Source organism: Mus pahari, chromosome 2, assembly GCF_900095145.1.
Source record: "Mus pahari chromosome 2, PAHARI_EIJ_v1.1, whole genome shotgun sequence".
In the NCBI taxonomy this organism is placed as follows: Eukaryota; Metazoa; Chordata; class Mammalia; order Rodentia; family Muridae; genus Mus; species Mus pahari.
The window spans coordinates 107976612-107989647 of record NC_034591.1 but is presented as its reverse complement, the minus strand read 5'-3'; the positions used below and the strand labels follow the sequence as shown (position 1 = coordinate 107989647).

At 48.4% G+C, this 13036-nt stretch overlaps 1 protein-coding gene across 1 annotated transcript in view; it reads left to right on the top strand.

Moving 5' to 3' along the window:
• The window catches only part of Nup210 (nucleoporin 210), a 105174-nt gene that overhangs the window by 63784 nt on the left and 28354 nt on the right, over window positions 1–13036 (top strand). The window contains exons 21-25 of the mRNA XM_021190746.2: window positions 8934–9062; window positions 10199–10326; window positions 10441–10576; window positions 11911–11973; window positions 12091–12270. Coding sequence (XP_021046405.1) covers window positions 8934–9062; window positions 10199–10326; window positions 10441–10576; window positions 11911–11973; window positions 12091–12270 — 636 coding nt within the window. The remainder of the gene's footprint in view (window positions 1–8933; window positions 9063–10198; window positions 10327–10440; window positions 10577–11910; window positions 11974–12090; window positions 12271–13036) is intronic.

Sequence of the window (13036 nt, the reverse complement as noted above, 5' to 3'; positions counted from 1 at the left end):
AAGAAGCTTGCATTTCAAAGCTTCTCTTCACTCCCCTACCTCTCCACAGTTCCCACTTCACCCTCTCCCACACAAGGACCTGATTGGACCTCTGGCATGGAGGAATGGAGCACCCGATTTCCTCATGCCCCGAGCTGCTCTTTCTTTTATATTGTCATATAGTCTAAAGTTACCTTACTTGTGGTTTTGGCCCTTTTATTAGGCAGGATTAGAGCTCTCTAGATCCTCTTTTCTTTTCAATGGTTTAGTTTTATTTTATGTGCATGAATGTATGCATGCATGTATGTGTACCAATGTATCAAGTACATGCAGTGCCCTCAGAGGCCAGAAGAGGGTGACAGATCACCTAGACCTGGAGTTATAGCTGGTTATGAAAGGCCATGTGGATGTTGGGAACTGAACCCAGCTCCTCTGGAATGGCTGCCAGCCAATGCTTTTAGTCACTGAACCATCTCTCCAGCCCTTAAATGTTCTTTTCATAATAGAGCCAAAGAAAGAAAACAAAGAACTGTCCTAAATGTCTCCACATGTGTCTTATAGGGTATTGATGTATTGATGTAGTTAAATGAAAAGTTTCTCTTGAAAGGAAGTCCAGAATGATACCCACACACAGTCAACACTTGCCTAGGGCATCACAACTGGACAGCTCTGAGCCAAAACTGCTTCCTCTGTTGAAAGTGTACTTGCCTCATTCCTAAAGAGTCAAGGCTCCCCCTCACTCTGAGGAGGTCTGAACTGACAGGGTGGTGGAGTGGAGGGTGCATGGCTTCAGTCCATGAAGTCTGGTTGGCAGGCCAGCCGTGACTCCCCGGGCCCTTTACTTTTGGCCTTGTCTTTTTCCTGTAGCTGAGCCCTGGAAGGCTAGCCGCAGCAAGGAGACATTTGTGTTCCAGGGAGGGCTCTGACCCAGGCAGTGACCGAGGCCTAGCACCTCCTTTCAGAAACGCTGGAGCGTGTTGCCCACCCCTTCTCTGTCTGCCATGTGCTGGTGTTGGTGGCTTCACCTCCCTACATTTCTGTTGCTCCTGATTTTTGCCTCCACCAGCTCTCTTAGCCTATAGATCACAGAGTTAATGGCCCTAAGCTGGACAGGTATACATTGAGAGGAACCAACGGTGTGTGAGGAATGTGACTGGAAGTGTTGGACTTGAGGGTTAACTGTGGTGCTGAGTATCAGGAGCTGGTGGGGACAGAGGTAAACCGGAGGGCACGGGACTTAGGGGTGGGGGAGGGGTGGCAGTGTGTGCCTCTGTTGATGCCTTTGATGCTGGCTCATGTCTCATCAGCTTCATGTGTCGTGTGGAGGTTCTTAGTATGTTACAGATGTGAACAGCCACCCTCTACCATCATGCTTAGAGTGTTTTCATGCCTGAGAAAGAAACCGAATAGCTACCTGTTACCTTTGAGTTCTTCCAGACTCATCCCCTGTCCCAGCTTTTAACTAATTTATTACTTATCTCTATAGATTTTCCCATTCTGCACAGTTCCACTCCAGTAGTACAGGTGGCTTCTCCTTGTGAGGCAGATTTGTGTTCCCTGAGGAGTAAAGTCATTCACCATCTTTGTGGCTTTTTCTGTCTTCTTCAAATTCTTGTGTCTTTTTGGATAAATGTCTATTTAGAATCTTTGATTGTTATTCTTTTTATTAAGTTGTAGAACATATTATATTCTAGATATAATTCATTCATGAGATGTATATTTTTCATTTAAGGCTTATCTTTTTTACTTTCTTTATAGCATGCTTTCAAGCTTATGTTTTTAATTTTGGTTAAAATAAAAACTAAGATAATAATTTATGTCTTTGATTTTTTTTTAATTTTTTATTTCTTTTAAAATTACATTTATTTACACATCTACTGTGTTGGAGGTGAGGGGAACATGCAAGCCACAGCGTGTGTGTGGATGTCAGAGGGCAACTTTGGCAGTTGGTTCTCTCTTTCCACCTTGTGGGTTCTAGGGATTGAACTCTGGATAGGAGCCTTGGCGATGAGCGGCCCTGCTGGCCTGTGCTTCTGCCTTTCCTGTCCCCCTGAGGGTCTGTGGCCGATGGCACTCCTGACGGTTTGCTCTCTTGGCTAAGTTTTGTCTACACTGAGTTATCTGTGGTGTTTGGTGGGAATCCAGGTCGTCTGTCACGAGTGGCTCTCCAGCAGTCCTGGCAGCCTTTGTTCTTTTTCTTCTGCACTGGATGATTCTGGCATCCTTGTCAAAATCCAGCAGAGATACGCGCTCAGTTCTGAGGCCACCAGCTCTGTGTGAGTTCTGTACAACCCACATGTCTTTGCTTCTGTCGCACCACCATGTAGATTATTGCTGCTTCATAGCAAGTTTAACATTGTGTGAGTCTTCTGGCTCTTTCTTTAAGTCTGCTTTGACTGTTTTGCGTCCCTTACAATTCAATATAAATTCTCAAGTCAGCTTGTCAACTTATGTATGAAGCCAGCTAGAATTCTGCCAGGACTTAGGTCGGCCCTTTAACAGTAAACAACCTCTGTCCATTAGTGTGAGGTATTACCCTGTCACCTCAGCCTCCTTTGATATCTTTTGGTGGTGGGTGTAGTTGGGAGTGTTAAGTTTTATACTAGTTTTGTTAACTGTATTTATGTATTTGTTTCTAAGTATTTGTTATTTTTCATGTTAAGAATTCTAAATAGAATTGCGTCTTAAATTTTATTTTTCTAACATTTGGCTTTCTGCATGTTAGTCTCATATTCTGTAATCTTGCTGAACTCTTAGGGAGTTCTAGTGGATTCCCTAAGGGGGGGTGGGGTGGGGGTGTGTACAATTGTCATGTGTGAGTATAGGTAGTTTGACTCCTTCCTTTTGGATTTGGAAGTTTTAATCTCCTTTTCTTGCTTTATTGACCTGGCTGCAGTCTCTAGTACAGTGTTGAATAAAAGTATGAGAATAGCCATCACTGTCTTGCTCTAGATTGTGGGGAGAAAGCTTGCATCCTTCCATCACTAAACATGATGTGGTCATTTTACGGATGCCTGAGATGGGATAGTAGTGTCCACGGGGCTTTTATGCAAGACAGAAAGTATTTTTAAATATGTCTGCGAAGATAAAGACAGCTAACATTTCCTCACCCCACCCTCATCCTACCTTGCCTCTGTTAGCTTAGATGCAGATTGGGCCTCTGGGTGTTCACAGACTCAGTACCTCCAAGGTTTCCTCTGATTCCCAGAGCTTCCAGCAGAAAATGAATGGGTGTCTCCATGATGCTGCTTGCTCTACCTCTGCTCAGAACTTTTATCTTACCTGTGAGAGAAGGGCGAGAGTATTGGGCAATAATACCGCTCCCTTGACCAGACAGTAAATCTCTCCTTCCACCCTGTAAAGGAGTGTGGTCATGCTGTAGGACTCTGGTCACAAACGTGAGGTTGTCACGGGGCTTCTGCTGTCAGACTGGTTGACACTGGACTTAGAGCAGATGCCCACGACATCCCCTTTCTAGCACATGATCAGTGAGTCGGAGATCAGCTCATGTACACAGTTGCTCATAGGCACATAGGTGGTGGTAGTGCAGTCCCAAGAGAATTCTGGCTTTTCAGTGACCAACAAGCTAAGGAGCCTAAGGATATGCTTATGAGCAAGGTACAGGTACGTGTGGTGCTGCCTTATTCCGGTTAATAAATGGCCATCTCTTCATCTTGTTTAGATTTAATGAAGAGCATCAGAAAAGCCAGGTGAGAGGAGACAAGTAGCTCAGGGGAAGACTATGGTTGCATCTCACTCCATATTCCTGCCTGTGTTGTAGCTCGGCTCTGTGCAAGGTTGACTTACATATGATACTGATAAGGTTAATGGTCAGCAAGCTCTGTGTCCACCTGTGGGGAAGCATCCAATGCAGCTGACTTAGAGCCTGTGGGAGTCAGTCCTAGCAGCTTTGAGAGGGGCGTGTCTATACATGCTACTGGTCGGTCCCAAGGATGCTCCTTTTCCCAGGCTCTCTAATGTGACTATGCACTGGCTCTGCTTATAGCCTGGGGACCTTTTGTTTTTCTGTCCCTCTTTTCTATATGCTTATGTGTTAGACCTTTGTTTTGAAGTCTTTTATTTTGTTTCCCTTTTAAAAAGATTATTTTTAAATTTAGCATTTGAGTATTTGGCCTGCGTGTATGTGTGCAGCAAATGCATGCAGTGCCTGCAAAAGTCAAAGGAGCACATCAGAGACCCTGGAGGTAGAGTTACGGATGGTTTAAGCCACCATATGAGTGCTGAGACTAGAACCCATGTCTTCAGGAAGAGCAGCCAATGCTCCTAGCCACGGATCCATCTCTAACATTTTAATTTTTTTTCAAAGATTTATTTATTTTATGAATGTGAGTACACTATCTTCAGACACACCAGAAGAGGGCATCAGATCCCATACAGATGGTTGTGAGCCACCATGTGGTTGCTGGGAACTGAACTCAGAACCTCTGGAAGAGCAGTTAGTGCTCTTAACCACTGAGCCATCTCTCCAGCCCCTGACTTTTTCATTTTTAAGAGCCTGTGGTCTCCCTACACTTTCTGGCTGACCTTGAACTCCTTGGCTCCAAGGCTCCTCCTACCTCAGCCTCCTGAGCAGCAGGAACTGTGGCTGTGATACTCATACTTTTGCCAAGCATTTTCATTTGTTTCCCTCTGTAAAAGAAGGAATAATTGTACACTCCTGTGTGTGAGTGTGCCTTGTCAAAGCTTGACACTAGGAGGAAAAGCTTTTGTTGAAATTCATCCGCACATCTGGAAACATACCTTATCTTTGTGTCCTAGAGATTAAAAATAACTTCCTGCTATCAAGAAGAAGGGAATTTGAAATCGGGAGAGGTGTGTCAGTTGCCATAGCAACCAACAACAGTTCCTCTTAGATTACCCTTCTTGAGTAAGCTGAGGGCGAACCTATGGCCAGAAGAAAGACCTTTCATCCTGGAGCAAGTGCTCCTCCGAGGCTGGTTTTGGCTTGGCTCTGCGTATAGGTAGTGAGCAGAAGCTGGAGCCTTTGTTTGAAAGACTCAGGGATTTCAGCCCTACAGTTTACCCTAGAATCTTCTTCAGACACTGCCATTCTGGGGTCACCTCTGTATGGGTATCTGTACCCATCTTCACAGGGTCACAGTGGGCTGCAGCCATTCTGTCCCTTGGCCAGTCTGGCTCCCTGGGAAGCAGCACCTTGGAGGCAGGCCTTCTGAGTGTGGCTTCCATCCCAGCAGGTTCTGCGGAACACTGACCTTGGGTCTCTGCTTTCTCCTCCAACTGCTTCAAGGGGAAACCGGGTCCTGTTTCCTTCTTCTCTGGAACCTGCAGGATCTTTCAGGGTGTTGATGGGCTGTGACGGGTGCTCCCAGCTTCCTTCAGAGGGCCGTCTCTGAAGGACACATTTGCACATTTCTTTGGCATTTTGCAGCTGCTAATTAGCAGCATCCTCATTTCTCTTCTTCACAGACAAGAAAGCCCACAGCCGTTCTCACGTAGCTCCTAGACAATGCTTCGTTCTTCTCTATTGATAGGCAGTGGAGACGCCACAGTGGCTCCTGTATGTATGGAGTTGGCTTTTCAGTGTCTTTGGAAGAGATGTGAGTGTGTAATTCACACAGCAGGCTATGGTGGAAGTTTTCATGCCCACACAATGAACCCCAGGCTGAGCAGGGATGATTAGTTTTGCTCACACAGCCCCCAGAACCCTCTGCAAGGGGCCTTTATTTTATTTTTGGCAGGTTTGCACAAAAAGAGTGTTTACCTGATTTAAACTTAAAGCTTCTTCCGTCTCAACCATTCCTCATATTTCATGAGTCCTCTGAGCACAGCCTGTCACTGAGAACTTGGTGTGCCCTGAGTACTTGATACTTCTTTTTGCTGTGTTCATTTGAAAAAGCTTTAGTGCATAATACGATGGTAACAAGGAATACGGCTTGCAGGCTCTGCTCTGGAGAGCCACAGTAGTGCTTCTTTATCTCCTCAGTGCCGCCAGATGTGGTCAGCCATGGTGCCCTGGACATATGCAGAAGCATACTGGTGATGAATTGGTAGGAGGTGATGGCTCTAGGGCTTGAACTCAGGTGTCCGCATCTTCTGTGAGGCTGGTTGTAGATGGTATAGTGCCTACTCCATACTCTCACCTTTGGGAAACTGGCAGAGCTGACCACAGCATGTTTTATCCAGGCTGACTCCTGGATACCTGTGGTCTTCATGTGAGCACTGTCATCTCTGTAGACTGCTGGGTGAGAGACTAAAGATGCAGGTCCCAGTCCTCCTTGGCCTACTTCACAGCATCAGAAGAGAGAGAAGCTAGTGGTCCCTCCCAGTGATGGTCAGAAATATTGCTGAGGTCTTTATTCATCTGAAAATGTCACCTGCCACAACAACTTTGAAGTGTGAATGGGGCCCAGGAAGGCGGGGCTGGTGAGCTCATGGGCCATGCAGCTTCTTAATGAGCAATAATGCATTCATCATCTCCAGATTGATGACAGGACTTCCCCTTGGGCTCAGTACTTGATGACATTCTCAGTGGCATTGTCAACACTTAGAAATGAGAACTCATTCCAGACACCCCCACTGCCTCTTCTCAGTGTTCTTGAACGTCCATCAGGAAGCATGTGGTGACAGACTCTTGAGAAGTATGAGCCACCTACAGTCTAGTGAGGAGTGGTCTGGGGGTCCCTGTGTGGCCACCAGCTGTTGGTCGGCTCTCTGTGTCCCTCTATGCTGTTTCTTTGTCTTCGGCGTGACCTCGTGTGCCAGATTCAAAGCTTTGCTACCGGACAAAGCTGCGAAGTGAGTCTGGGAGCTGAGTGGGTTAGACCCTGCTGCTTCCCCACATTCAGCCTGGCGCTGTCCTCTCCGTCTGTCATCCGGAAGGTGACAGAACGTCCATTCTCTGGGAAGCCAAGTGGAAGAGGAATTGATTTCCCCATTGCCATTTTATGCCTTTGTTTAAAATGTGCAAAGTGATTTTTTTTGAAGGACATAGGGAAAAACAAAAATGAAAAAGCCCACCCACATCTGCCTTGCCCACGTGGGTCTGTCGGCAGCGTGTGCACCATGTAATTTCCTCAGGTTGTGAAGGACACGCCAGCTCCTGACAGCAGCAGCTCCTGCATGAGCATCAGCCCAGGGCTCAGGTCATGTTCTCAGAGGTGCTCGTTCCTCCATGCCGGTTTGCATGAGTTTTCTTTAGGGGAAATGTAATAACAGCAAAGCCAGACGATGGTAGCTTCTCCACCCATATTTAATGTGGCTAGCAGCAACAGCTCAAATCCCACAGCCATCATTTTGGAATGTAAGTATGATTCCCACCCTGGGAATCTTTGTTAATCTACTTTAAGCCATCATATTAAATAAGCCAGGCATACCTCATCTGCTTAGATGTGCCCTGGAGCGCAGTTACACCTGCATGTAGCGGCTTGGCCCAGCTTTCCAATTTTGTGTACACCTGGTTACCTGTGGGCTTAGGCCTTTCTTAGCTTGGCCTTTCCTTACTGGCCCCTCTCCTCTGTTCCTGTTCTGGATGCCGCTGGCCCTGCTTCTCTGTGAAGGAGGCAGTGCCCCTGAATGGGGCACTAAGCTACTTGGGTTGGGTCTCTAGCTCCCCTTCAGGCTGTTTCCACCCATCTTTGAGGCATGGTTTGTTCTTCTCTGTACCTTGAAGTTGTTGGACCACAATCCATAGGGTCTGTGTTCTCTGCAGAGGTCTTCAGAACTTCCCATTGCTAACCAAGCTAGTTCACGTAAAGCTGTGAATCTGTGTCTAATCAAGGTGTAGAGGTTTTGTCAGGCTGCTAGCCAGCCACCAGGCTCTGTGTGAAGTCTTCTGGAAGATACAGGTCAGCATAGAGGGGAAAGGCAGGATGAAAAATTCCACAGTGATGAGAGGATGTCAGCCCAGCGGAGGGGAGATCAGACCTATCCAGTGAGGAGAGTGAGGCTTGAAATTGGAGCCAACAATTGAGGGCTGGGTTAAGAGGCAGAAAGTTGGTTGTTTCCCTTTGGTAGAGAACCTGTCTGCCTCCCCCCTCCTACACACACACACACACACACACACACACACACACATTCTTGGTGTTGGAACTTAAGCTTTGCAGGTGCTGAACTTCTTACTGAATGCATTTATATCCCGAGCCCCTCTTTGACAGAATGTAATCGGCAGTCAGTTACTGCCCCCACCCCCCACCCTGCCCCTGCCTGCTCAGCTGAAACACATGCCTAGGGGACATGTGACAGGTTCTTGTTTGATGTCAGATGTCTCCTTGAGGAGCCACTGCAGCTGAACCAGTGCTTGGAGCTGCAGTTGTTTCAGAAAATCTCCACCGCATGGGGCTGCATGGGGCTGCATGGGGCTGTATGGGGGAGGAAGGATGAAGGGAGCTAGTAGAACAGAGGGAGTGAAAAGACTAGGAAGTCCAAGCTTGTGTTTGTTGTTCACCTAGAACTTCTTAGTTGGTTATGACTTCAAGCAGAGGTGGGTTGCCGAGATGGCTAGGTCACCCAGGAGTGTGTAACCTGGGTGGTCTGCTCTCAGGTCCATTGTGCTGTGAGTTCAGAGATGAACTCCCTTTGGCAGCAGCTGCCCCCAGTTCTACCAGCTCCTGATATGCATCTTCTCCAGGGGGCATGCCACTGTTATTAGAGCCAGCTGGCCAGGCCACCCTGGGTTTGAAGCTTCTGCCTCCAGGTTACCGTGTGTGTATGTTCTCATCCATCACACTTTGGTCAAGTCCCCCTCGCCCCTATTTGTATAAAATGCATAAAGTTGAGGTGAAGGCTGCATGGAGTCCCACCCCCTCCCCCCGCAGTTCAGTTCATGCCCTGGCCACTGGGGTGCCCGAGGAAAGGTGCCAGAAGGCCGTCTGTGTTCACCTCTTTGAAGCACTGACCAGGTAGTTACTGCTAATGACCCTTTGAACAGAAATGGGACCTGCAGCCTTGTGACTCTGTCCGCCTCTGCTTTGCAGGTGCACCCCCTGCTCCCAGGCTCATCAACTGTCATGGTCCATGACTTGTGCCTGGCCTTCCCAGCCCCCGCAAAGGCCATCATTCACGTCTCCGACATCCAGGAGCTCTATGTTCGAGTGGTGGACAAGGTCAGTAGCCACTTCTGCATGCCACCCTCTCTGCTGGTGCACATAAAGCAGGGACAGTGTATCCTGGGAGGTGTTTCCTTTGCTTTTCTTCTTGAGTCCTGCCCACCTCTGACCACTCCAGGGTGGCTGAACTTACGCTGCCACCTCTGACTCCTGTGCTTCTTATTGACAATGTGAGCTGACATCCCTACTATATTTCTTCATTCCATTTGTCATCAGTAAAGCTTGACAGGAAATCCTGCAGGGTTGACTGAATTAGCCTTGACTTGGGAATGCATGTCCTCTGCCTCACATAGGTTATCCACCAGCCTGCCACACACCTTGCTGAGCGTGGAGTTTTGACCTGGAATGGGGGTGGGGTGGGGAGGGGAGGAGATTCTTGGGAATTCAGAGACAAATGAGTAAAACTCAATACTGCCCAGTGCTCCTGGGTTGTGAATAAGCAACAGACTGACCTAGGTTTTCCTTTTGTGTGAATGGGAATCTCATTTAGAGCTGAGGTGGTTGAAGCTAGGTTTCCTGCCCAGTCCCTGTTTTCCTGTACTGATGAAAAGGGTAGTGGCTGAAAGTACGATGTTCAGGCAGCTTAGGCTTCATAGCTAAAAGCATTATTAGCTCAAAATCTAAGAGTCTATTACCCAGCCTCAAATATTCCTACGTGTTTTCTTATAGAGACAGGCTGGGCTGTGTATCTCAAGCTGACCTTTAACCTACTCTCCTGCCTTAGCCCCTCCTGATACTACCACAGCCAGCTTCCCTCTAGCTTCCATCTAGCTTCCTAATGGATGCATTAGCAAATGTGCCTGCTGATACATTGTATAGGTTCAGACACTGAGCTCCTGTGTTCCCCTGTGATTCTAAACTGTGTCCTATCTCCCTAATTCCATTGATTGCCCACTGGTAGAGAGTGGAGTCCATGCCTCATGCTATGGCAAAGCCTCCCACCCCCTGGGCCCTGTATACTATAAACTCGTCATTTCTCACTCACTGATTAGGCAAACCCAGACATCATTCTGGGTGCCTTGTACCCAGTTCCTAAGTTCTGATTTAGAGGTTGGTAATGCTGTCTCTGAAAGCCTTGGGTGCTATGAGGTGGAGGAATGGTCACTGAGAGACTACCTGAGCCTGTGCCTTAGGTGGAGATCGGGAAGGCTGTCAAAGCCTACGTCCGTGTGTTGGACTTCTACAAGAAACCTTTCCTGGCCAAGTACTTCACCTTTATGGACCTGAAGCTGCGAGCAGCGTCCCAGATAATCACACTGGTGTGAGTCCTCACAGGAGTTGGGGGAAAGGTGTCTTGGGGATGGGGCTGATCTCCATTGTAGTCTCTCAACAACTCTTTCTTGGAGGAGATATCCAATGCATTTTTTTGTCTCAGGACTCTGGATGAAGCTCTAGACAACTACACGGCCACATTCCTTGTGCATGGTGTGGCCATTGGCCAGACCAGCCTGTCTGCAAGTGTGACGGACAAATCTGGGCAGAGAGTCAGCTCCACCCCACAACAAATCGAGGTAGTTCTGCTCCCTTTGCTCTGTGTGGGCTGCATCTTGGTTGGACATGTCTTTCTGGTGACAGGCTAGGATTTCAACTACAAGGAGAAGCCACATTGAAATCTGTGACTTCCTGTGTCCTCGGAGCAAAAGGCATAGTCACCAGCTCTCAAGTATGCAGCAGTTAGATACAGAACCAGAAGGATCTTGAGATGTTGGCTTCCTTCTGTGGCACAGGGGTCCAGGCAGTTCAGAGAAATGTGTGTGCTTTGTCCCATGGCAAAAGGACAAGCAGAAATTCTTTCAGAAGTCATAGACTGCTTTTAGCTTGTGTAGTGCTAACTCCTACAGTCCTGAGCCTTAGCCTAGATCCAGGAAGGCCATGAGCACCTACCAGGGCTGTGCAGACAGAGGGGTCAGAAAGGAGCTTCCTGGGGCAGGTCTTTCAGGAGCTCCAGGGCCCCTACACCATCTCAGTGTGATGCAGTCTCTCCTGCATCTAGGTTTTCACAGGCACCCCACTGTAGGAAGAAGTCGGGGCAGCCTGGGTCAGGCCACCTTACCCAGTAATCCCCAGATATCCACTAACAGCAGCAACAGTACCATCTCCAGCAGGTTTCCGCCACACAGTGGTGGCAGGCTTCATTGATCTGCCTTTAGAATCAGGCAGAGGCGGTTTGTGCCTCTAGATGGAAGTGTGCCTTCCTCCTACTGGTGGTGAGGAATTCGTTTCTGCCTATAAATAGCTCAACCCAACCAAGACTAATTCTCAGCACAGAGCAGTCTCCACGCTCTCCTTGGTGCACTTCTTACATGCTTGACAAGTAGGAACTTGTGGGGGCCATGGGGCAAGGATGGTACAGAAATGGGGTGTCCACCTTGGGTACTGACTGTTCCTGAGCCCTTCCTCTTATAGGAAAATGGTACAGCTATTGTAGTAGAGCCCTGTTCCAAGATAGTTTGCTTTCAGTAGTGCTAGAGGCAGCTCTCCAAAGAGGAGTAGTCAGGATTCTGGAGATGAGAGCCAGTCACAACTTCAAAAAGTCACCCTCAATTACCAGAGAGCTTGTCAGGCCTCAAATCACAGAGACCCACCCCTGGCTCCCATAGGTCTCAGGTAGATCAGACCAGAGAATCCCTGACAAGTCCCCAAAAGTACTAGTGCTGCTAGCTGGGGCGCACACCGATTCCTGCACTGAGAGATTCATAGGTTTCTTAAGCACTGTGTGGTACCCCAGCCCCTACTGGTTACCCTCAGCTGAGGGATGTTCATACCCCGTGTTCAGTGCATGTCATGTGCAGCCGGTGCCAGCTTGCAGATGCCAGTCCCTTCTCTCTTCTTTCTCCACATCCAGGTCTTCCCCCCATTCAGATTGATACCCAGGAAGGTGACACTGATCATTGGAGCCATGATGCAGGTGGGAGCCACTGTGGGTCTGCACAGGCCTTCACTGTCAGCATCTCACCCTTGTGGGATGGCAAGGGCTCTCCAGGGTGGTAGGTGCTGACAAGAGCCACTGTTTCTCACTTCTCAGATCACCTCTGAGGGGGGCCCCCAGCCTCAGTCCAACATCCTCTTCTCCATCAACAATGAGAGTGTGGCAGCAGTGAGCAGCGCTGGGCTGGTGCGTGGGCTCATGGTCGGCAATGGCTCTGTGCTGGGAGTCGTGCAGGCAGTGGATGCAGAGACTGGCAAGGTCATCATTGTCTCCCAGGTATCACATGTACCACTGATGACTGGCTCTTGGTGTGGCCAGATTTCTGCTCGATTTGGTCTCTGCCTTCTTGAGGACACCCAGACCTAAGATGGCTCTACAGACTAAGACTTCTAGGTTTTTCCAGCTTCTCTCTCGTATAAGATCTCTATTATCCCTAGACCTACAGGTTCTCTGGTATAGGAGGAGGTATGTGCTGCAGAACACTGATCTCAGAACTTTGCATTCCTCGGTTTATGTTTTGCTACCTTCCGCCTTTGCAGATGAATTGTGTGACAAACCTGCTAATGGCCCGTGGCTGTTGTGATTCTGAGTCTTGGCCCAGGACTCACTGAGGTCAGAGCTCTGAGTTCTTTTGTGCACTGTCTGCAGTGGGTCCTGAGCATGTGGTGATGAGATGAGATGCTCTGTGTGTGACCCTATATGCCTGGATTCACAGCTGGGTGCTAAAAGCATGGTGTCTTAGTCAGGGTTTCTATTCCTGCACAAACATCATGACCAAGAAGCAGTTGGGGAGGAAAGGGTTCATTCAGCTTACATTTCCATACTGCTGTTTATCACTGAAAGAAGTCAGGACTGGAACTCAAGTAGGTCAGGGAGCAGGAGCTGATGCAGAGGCCATGGAGGGATGTTCTTTGCTTGCTTGCTTCCCCTGACTTGCTCAGCCTGTTCTCTTATAGAACCCAAGACTACCAGCCCAGAGATGGCACCACCCACAAGGGGCCCTCCCCCCTTGATCACTAATTGAGAAAATGCCTTACAGCTG